This window comes from Sardina pilchardus, chromosome 24 (assembly GCF_963854185.1).
Source record: "Sardina pilchardus chromosome 24, fSarPil1.1, whole genome shotgun sequence".
Taxonomy (NCBI): domain Eukaryota; kingdom Metazoa; phylum Chordata; class Actinopteri; order Clupeiformes; family Clupeidae; genus Sardina; species Sardina pilchardus.
Genome location: NC_085017.1, coordinates 29,676,308 through 29,686,307, shown reverse-complemented (window position 1 = coordinate 29,686,307; position 10,000 = coordinate 29,676,308). Strand labels below are relative to the sequence as shown.

The following is a 10,000-nucleotide window of genomic DNA, read 5'->3' as shown; positions in this document are numbered from 1 at the left end:
CAATAGTCCGAAAAATTGATCTAAAGTGCATTTCACTCCGGATTATCCCTTTAAAGGCAACGGCCCTCATTTATGAAGTTTCACCTTTAAAGGCAACGGCCCTCATTTATGAAACGTGCGTACGACCAAAAACAGGCGTAAAACAGGCGTACGCTTGTTTCCACGCAAAGTGTAGCATTTATCAATGTGAACATGATCGGTGCTATACGCTCAAATCTCACGTCTAGTCTGAACTCGCGTACGCATGGCATAGCACCGTGCAGAAGTAAATCAGCGGTGGATTACAAAGTTGATGAGTTGAATTTATGGACTATTTCGGACATAACAGATTTCCTGTACATGTGCAGCCTATTTGCTGTAATGTAGCATATTATATTGACACATTTGATGGCTTAGGATAGCCATATAGGAGATGATTACTTTCTCTTTGGCAAACGAGACATTCATTAATTATATATTTTAAATTATTTTCAAAGGGCAATTTCAGTGTTGTATGTGAGTGTGCATTTGTGCGTGTGTGTGACCTCTTTGTTCTGAGATGGGAGTAGAGTTTCGGCCCTCAGAGGACAAATGTTCTGTTCAGTTTGGCATCCGGAGAGAAGCGCTGCACAAAACGCTGTATATGTTTGTGTGTGTGTGTGTGTGTGTGTGTGTGTGCGCATTTGTGTGTGTGTGTGTGTGTGTGTGTGTGTGTGTGTTGTAAACTGATGCAGCGGGGAGTGGATAAATGGCCCCGGTGCTGAATAGCTGCTTTCACACACACACACACACACACACACACACACACGCCGTTGTATCTAATCTCTGGGGATCCACGGTCATTCAGCACAGCTAATCAACAGGAAGAGGAATGCCCTGTGCTCACACTCCTTTAGAGAACACACACACACACGCACACACACACACACACACACACACACACACACACTTCTCACAAAAGTTCATCTCGTATATCGTGTGCTAGTTTTAGGTGACACAGGCACTTCTAGCCAAAGTTTGGAAACAGCAGTCTGACTGTAGAGACGGAGCGCAGCGGAGAGCCTTAACCTCTGACTGTAGCACACCTTACAGGTGAAGCCTTAACCTCTGACTGTAGCGCACCTTACAGGTGAAGCCTTAACCTCTGACTGTAGAGACTCTGCGTACCTTACAGGTGAAGCCTTAACCTCTGACTGTGGCGCACCTTACAGGTGAAGCCTTAACCTCTGACTGTAGCGCACCTACCTTACAGGTGAAGCCTTAACCTCTGACTGTAGCACACCTTACAGGTGAAGCCTTAACCTCTGACTGTAGAGGACCTACCTTACAGGTGAAGCCTTAACCTCTGACTGTATCACACCTTACAGGTGAAGCCTTAACCTCTGACTGTAGCGCACCTACCTTACAGGTGAAGCCTTAACCTCTGACTGTATCACACCTTACAGGTGAAGCCTTAACCTCTGACTGTAGCACACCTTACAGGTGAAGCCTTAACCTCTGACTGTAGCGCACCTACCTTACAGGTGAAGCCTTAACCTCTGACTGTAGCACACCTACCTTACAGGTGAAGCCTTAACCTCTGACTGTAGCGCACCTTACAGGTGAAGCCTTAACCTCTGACTGTAGAGACGCTGCGTACCTTACAGGTGAAGCCTTAACCTCTGACTGTAGCGCACCTTACAGGTGAAGCCTTAACCTCTGACTGTAGAGACGCTGCGTACCTTACAGGTGAAGCCTTAACCTCTGACTGTAGCACACCTACCTTACAGGTGAAGCCTTAACCTCTGACTGTAGAGGACCTTACAGGTGAAGCCTTAACCTCTGACTGTAGCACACCTACCTTACAGGTGAAGCCTTAACCTCTGACTGTAGTGCACCTTACAGGTGAAGCCTTAACCTCTGACTGAGTGCACCTTACAGGTGAAGCCTTAACCTCTGACTGAGTGCACCTTACAGGTGAAGCCTTAACCTCTGACTGAGTGCACCTTACAGGTGAAGCCTTAACCTCTGACTGTAACACACCTACCTTACAGGTGAAGCCTTAACCTCTGACTGTAGAGACTCTGCGTACCTTACAGGTGAAGCCTTAACCTCTGACTGTAGAGACTCTGCGTACCTTACAGGTGAAGCCTTAACCTCTGACTGTATCACACCTACCTTACAGGTGAAGCCTTAACCTCTGACTGTAGCGCACCTTACAGGTGAAGCCTTAACCTCTGACTGAGTGCACCTTACAGGTGAAGCCTTAACCTCTGACTGTAACACACCTACCTTACAGGTGAAGCCTTAACCTCTGACTGTAGAGACTCTGCGTACCTTACAGGTGAAGCCTTAACCTCTGACTGTAGAGACTCTGCGTACCTTACAGGTGAAGCCTTAACCTCTGACTGTATCACACCTACCTTACAGGTGAAGCCTTAACCTCTGACTGTAGCGCACCTTACAGGTGAAGCCTTAACCTCTGACTGTAGCGCACCTACCTTACAGGTGAAGCCTTAACCTCTGACTGTAGCGCACCTTACAGGTGAAGCCTTAACCTCTGACTGTAGCACACCTTACAGGTGAAGCCTTAACCTCTGACTGTAGCGCACCTACCTTACAGGTGAAGCCTTAACCTCTGACTGTAGCGCACCTTACAGGTGAAGCCTTAACCTCTGACTGAGTGCACCTTACAGGTGAAGCCTTAACCCCTGACTGAGTGCACCTTACAGGTGAAGCCTTAACCTCTGACTGTAGAGACGCTGCGCACCTTACTCCAGGTGCACGATGACCTCCTCCACACACACACACACACACACACACTGTCTCACCTACAGAAGCCCGGATGGTGGTGATGTCGTAGCACTCCAGGTGCACGATGACCTCCTCCACGGCCTTGATGCCCTCCTCTGGGCTGAAGCACACCTCGTGGTGCTCACTGCCGATGTGCGCAGCCACCTAACACACACACACACACACACACACACAGGCAATAGTAACACAGCACTTTATTTTACTCTCGTATATGGACCAGTGCACCAACACATCAACACAAGAGGGGCACACACACACACACACACACACACACACACACACACACACACACACACACACACACACACACACACACACACACACACACACACACACACACACACACACACACACACACACACACACACACACACACACACACACACACACACACACCACCACAGGGCCGCAGAACAGAGACTAACGGTGCGGTCACACGCTTGCGTCCGCCAACATATGTATCATTTTCATCAACGGCAGCATATTTCCATAAACGAGGACTGATTGGTTTGTCAGTGTTCGAAAATTTGCATAAACTGAATTTCATTGGCTGGCGCTTGCGTGATCTGTCAAAAGTTGAACATTTCTCAACTTTTTAACGGAGGCAACGTATCCCAGGCAACGCATCGGACCCACAATTCAGTGCGGCATCAAGTGAAGTCCAGCCAATGTAAAGTGAACGGGAAAACAACGGACGAACGTTGGCGGAAGCAAGCATGTGACCGCACCTTAAACTCGTCTAGTGAGTTGGATTTGCTCTGGATTTGCTACACTTTCCTAAGGCTTATTTGACTTTTATCACATACATACATACATACACACACACACACACACACACACACACATACACTTGCATACAGTACATACATACATACATGCATACATACATACATATACTTACATACATACATGCATGCATACAACATGCAGTGAAGTGGCCTGTATGTCAGGGCATGTGTGTGTGTGTGTGTGTGTGTGTGTGTGTGTACCTTGCGTGCGGCCTGGATGTCGGGGTGTGTGTGTGTGTGTGTGTGTGTATACCTTGCGTGCGGCCTGGATGTCGGGGTGTGTGTGTGTGTGTGTGTGTGTGTACCTTGCGTGCGGCCTGGATGTCGGGGCGTGTGTGTGTGTGTGTGTGTGTGTGTGTACCTTGCGTGCGGCCTGGATGTCGGGGCGTGTGTGTGTGTGTGTGTGTGTGTGTGTACCTTGCGTGCGGCCTGGATGTCGGGGCGTGTGTGTGTGTGTGTGTGTGTGTGTGTGTGTACCTTGCGTGCGGCCTGGATGTCGGGGCGTGTGTGTGTGTGTGTGTGTGTGTGTGTGTGTGTGTGTGTGTGTGTGTGTACCTTGCGTGCGGCCTGGATGTCGGGGCGTGTGTGTGTGTGTGTGTGTGTGTGGGTGTGTGTGTGTGTGTGTGTACCTTGCGTGCGGCCTGGATGTCGGGGCGTGTGTGTGTGTGTGTGTGTGTGTGTGTACCTTGCGTGCGGCCTGGATGTCGGGGCGTGTGTGTGTGTGTGTGTGTGTGTGTGTGTGTGTGTGTGTGTGTACCTTGCCTGCGGCCTGGATGTCGGGGCGTGTGTGTATGTGTGTGTGTGTGTGTGTGTGTGTGTGTGTGTGTGTGTGTGTGTACCTTGCGTGCGGCCTGGATGTCGGGGCTGTCCTCGGCCCCGATGGCGAAGGTCTGGACGGGGTACTGCAGCTCCTCCTGCTTGGCCAACTTCACCAGCGTAGCCGCCACCAGGCTGGAGTCCAGCCCACCTATCACAGCGCAGAACAGGGGTTAGGGGCGGGACATTATAAACATCCTGAACGCTCACTACCTATCACAGCGCAGAACAGGGGTTAGGGGCGGGCCATTATAAACATCCTGAACGCTGACTACCTATCACAGCGCAGAACAGGGGTTAGGGGCGGGCCATTATAAACATCCTGAACGCTGACTACCTATCACAGCGCAGAACAGGGGTTAGGGGCGGGCCATTATAAACATCCTGAACGCTGACTACCTATCACAGCGCAGAACAGGGGTTAGGGGCGGGACATTCAGGCTAGTGTTGATATAGTATGTTGATACTAAAGGAGATGTGGAGTGGACTTGGCTGCGTGTGCAGAGTGTGCAGAATATTCTGCAGTTCAGAGCAGCACTGGGACATGATGTCTACTGTACAGTACAGAGACGCCTCTACGCACTGGGACATGATGTCTACTGTACAGTACAGAGTCATACGCCTCTACACACTGAGACATGATGTCTACTGTACAGTACAGAGTCATACGCCTCTACACACTGGGACATGATGTCTACTGTACAGTACAGAGAGGCCTCTACGCGCTGGGACATGATGTCTACTGTACAGTACAGAGACGCCTCTACGCACTGGGACATGATGTCTACTGTACACGCGCTGGGACATGATGTCTACTGTACACGCGCTGGGACATGATGTCTACTGTACACGCGCTGGGACATGATGTCTACTGTACAGTACAGAGACGCCTCTACACACTGGGACATGACGCCTCTACGCGCTGAGACATGATGTCTACTGTACAGTACAGAGTCATACGCCTCTACACACTGGGACATGATGTCTACTGTACAGTACAGAGACGCCTCTACGCGCTGGGACATGATGTCTACTGTACAGTACAGAGAGGGAGCAGCTCTCATAGGCCTCTACACAAGACCACCACCCTTACTACACCTCTACACCTCTACACAGTACCACCACCCTTACTACGCCTCTACACCTCTACACAAGACCACCACCCTTACTACACCTCTACACAAGACCACCACCCTTACTACACCTCTACACAGCACCACCACCCTTACTACACCTCTACACCTCTACACAGCACCACCACCCTTACTACGCCTCTACACAGTACCACCACCCTTACTACGCCTCTACACAAGACCACCACCCTTACTACACCTCTACACAAGACCACCACCCTTACTACGCCTCTACACCTCTACACAAGACCACCACCCTTACTACACCTCTACACAACACCACCACCCTTACTACACCTCTACACAGCACCACCACCCTTACTACACCTCTACACCTCTACACAACACCACCACCCTTACTACGCCTCTACACAAGACCACCACCCTTACTACACCTCTACACAGGACCACCACCCTTACTACACCTCTCCACAAGACCACCACCCTTACTACACCTCTACACAAGACCACCACCCTTACTACACCTCTACACCTCTACACAAGACCACCACCCTTACTACACCTCTACACAGGACCACCACCCTTACTACACCTCTCCACAAGACCACCACCCTTACTACACCTCTACACAAGACCACCACCCTTACTACACCTCTACACCTCTACACAAGACCACCACCCTTACTACACCTCTACACCTCTACACAAGACCACCACCCTTACTACACCTCTACACAAGACCACCACCCTTACTACACCTCTACACCTCTACACAAGACCACCACCCTTACTACACCTCTACACAAGACCACCACCCTTACTACACCTCTACACCTCTACACAAGACCACCACCCTTACTACACCTCTACACAGCACCACCACCCTTACTACACCTCTACACAAGACCACCACCCTTACTACACCTCTACACAAGACCACCACCCTTACTACACCTCTACACCTCTACACAAGACCACCACCCTTACTACACCTCTACACAAGACCACCACCCTTACTACACCTCTACACAAGACCACCACCCTTACTACACCTCTACACCTCTACACAAGACCACCACCCTTACTACACCTCTACACAAGACCACCACCCTTACTACACCTCTACACCTCTACACAAGACCACCACCCTTACTACACCTCTACACAAGACCACCACCCTTACTACACCTCTACACCTCTACACCTCTACACAAGACCACCACCCTTACTACACCTCTACACAAGACCACCACCCTTACTACACCTCTACACAAGACCACCACCCTTACTACACCTCTACACCTCTACACCTCTACACAAGACCACCACCCTTACTACACCTCTACACCTCTACACAGCACCACCCTTACTACACCTCTACACAACACCACCACCCTTACTACACCTCTACACAAGACCACCACCCTTACTACACCTCTACACCTCTACACAAGACCACCACCACCACCCTTACTACACCTCTACACCTCTACACAAGACCACCACCCTTACTACACCTCTACACAAGACCACCACCCTTACTACACCTCTACACCTCTACACAGCACCACCCTTACTACACCTCTACACAACACCACCACCCTTACTACACCTCTACACAAGACCACCACCCTTACTACACCTCTACACCTCTACACAAGACCACCACCCTTACTACACCTCTACACAAGACCACCACCCTTACTACACCTCTACACAGCACCACCCTTACTACACCTCTACACAAGACCACCACCCTTACTACACCTCTACACAAGACCACCACCCTTACTACACCTCTACACCTCTACACAAGACCAGCACCCTTACTACACCTCTACACCTCTACACAGGACCACCACCCTCACTACACCTCTACACAAGACCACCACCCTTACTACACCTCTACACAAGACCACCACCCTTACTACGCCTCTACACCTCTACACAAGACCACCACCCTTACTACACCTCTACACAAGACCACCACCCTTACTACGCCTCTACACCTGACCACCACCCTTACTATGGCACTACGGCTGGGGGCAAACCATGGTACCTCAACAGACCTGCTCTGTTACAGCGAACACTCAATAATGGCACACGCCTACACAACGTGTATCAAATGAACCTCTTCATGCCTCAGGCTGCCAGCGGGCTCACCCTTACCCACCTCACCCATATCGCCTCACCCACCTCACCCATATCCCCTCACCCATATCGCCTCACCCATACCCACCTCACCCATATCGCCTCACCCATACCCACCTCACCCTTACCCGCCTCACCCACAGCAGCACACGGCACAAAGGAGACTCCTTTCACCAGCGCCAGACTGGTCACACACACACACACACACACACACACACACACACACACAGGGCATATAACAGACTGGTCACACACACACACACACACACACACACACACACACACAGGGCATATATCAGACTGGTCACACACACACACACACACACACACACAGGGCATATAACAGACTGGTCACACACACACACACACACAGGGCATATAACAGACTGGTCACATACACACACACACACACACACACACACACACACAGGGCATATAACAGACTGGTCACACACACACACACACACACACACACACACACACAGGGCATATATCAGACTGGTCACACACACACACACACACACACACACAGGGCATATAACAGACTGGTCACACACACACACACACACACACACAGGGCATATAACAGACTGGTCACATACACACACACACACACACACACACACACACACAGGGCATATAACAGACTGGTCACACACACACACACACACACACACACACACACACACAGGGCATATATCAGACTGGTCACACACACACACACACACACACACACACACAGGGCATATAACAGACTGGTCACACACACACACACACACACACACAGGGCATATAACAGACTGGTCACATACACACACACACACACACACACACACACACACAGGGCATATAACAGACTGGTCACCTGACTGGTCACCAGAGACGAGGCGTCGACTGATTTAAGCTGGCCGGATACACATTCACCATGACAACACACACCGCTCTCTCAGTCACAGTCACTATGGCAACACACACCGCTCTCTCACATTCACCATGGCAACACACACCGCTCTCTCACATTCACCATGGCAACACACACCGCTCTCTCACATTCACCATGGCAATACACACCGCTCTCTCACATTCACCGTGGTAACATACACCGCTCTCTCAGTCACAGTCACTATGGCAACACACACCGCTCTCTCACAGTCACTATGGCAACACACACCGCTCTCTCACAGTCACAGTCACTATGGCAACACACACCGCTCTCTCAGTCACAGTCACTATGGTAACACACACCGCTCTCTCAGTCACAGTCACTATGGCAACACACACTGAGCTCACAGTCACTATGGTAACACACACCGCTCTCTCAGTCACAGTCACAATGGCAACACACACTGAGCTCACAGTCACTATGGCAACACACACCGCTCTCTCACAGTCACTATGGCAACACACACCGCTCTCTCACAATCACAGTCACTATGGCAACACACACTGAGCTCACAGTCACTATGGCAACACACACCGCTCTCTCACAATCACAGTCACTATGGAAAAACACACTGAGCTCACAGTCACTATGGCAACACACACCGCTCTCTCACAGTCACTATGGCAACACACACCGCTCTCTCACAGTCACTATGGCAACACACACCACGCCACACCAGGTGTAGTTATGTTACCTGTGCATGTGAGGCCAGGTGTAGTTACCTGAGAGGAGGCAGCCGATCCTCCTGTGGGCCATGAGACGCTTCTTGACGGCGTTCTCAAACAGCGTCCTGACGTTCCTCTTCACCTCATCCATCTGGAAGCCTGGACACACACACGGGGCAGAGCAGAGCAGAGCGGAGCGGTCAGCGGTCAGCACAGCTCACCTGAGACCATCAGCACAGCTCACCTGAGACCATCAGCACAGCTCACCTGAGACCATCAGCACAGCTCACCTGATAGTGCCCCATGCCCCTCACCTGAGTGCGATATGTGCCCAATGCCCCTCACCTGATACCATCAGCACAGCTCACCTGATAGTGCCCCATGCCCCTCACCTGAGTGCGATATGTGCCCAATGCCCCTCACCTGATACCATCAGCACAGCTCACCTGATAGTGCCCCATGCCCCTCACCTGAGTGCGATATGTGCCCAATGCCCCTCACCTGATACCATCAGCACAGCTCACCTGATAGTGCCCCATGCCCCTCACCTGAGTGCGATATGTGCCCAATGCCCCTCACCTGAGTGCGATATGTGCCCCAATGCCCCTCACCTGATAGTGCCCCAATGCCCCTCACCTGAGTGCGATATGTGCCCCATGGTGCTCACCTGCGGGGAGTTTGCCGACGGCGTCGTATGCGGCGTGAGCGGGCGCGTCCGTGCAGCTGTGGAAGCGCTCCATGTGGAGGGACTCCACCTTCCCAGAGGGCTTC

General features: G+C 51.2%; 1 protein-coding gene across 2 annotated transcripts in view; it reads right to left on the bottom strand.

Annotated features, from left to right (window-relative positions):
- The window catches only part of asns (asparagine synthetase), a 23,441-nt gene that overhangs the window by 9,934 nt on the left and 3,507 nt on the right, over window positions 1-10,000 (bottom strand). For both annotated transcript variants that reach the window (XM_062529805.1, XM_062529806.1), the window contains 4 exons: window positions 9,897-10,000; window positions 9,287-9,388; window positions 4,400-4,527; window positions 2,790-2,916 (listed from right to left, as the gene is read on the bottom strand). The exon at window positions 9,897-10,000 is cut by the window's right edge and continues 82 nt beyond it. In XM_062529805.1, coding sequence (XP_062385789.1) covers window positions 2,790-2,916; window positions 4,400-4,527; window positions 9,287-9,388; window positions 9,897-10,000 — 461 coding nt within the window. The remainder of the gene's footprint in view (window positions 1-2,789; window positions 2,917-4,399; window positions 4,528-9,286; window positions 9,389-9,896) is intronic.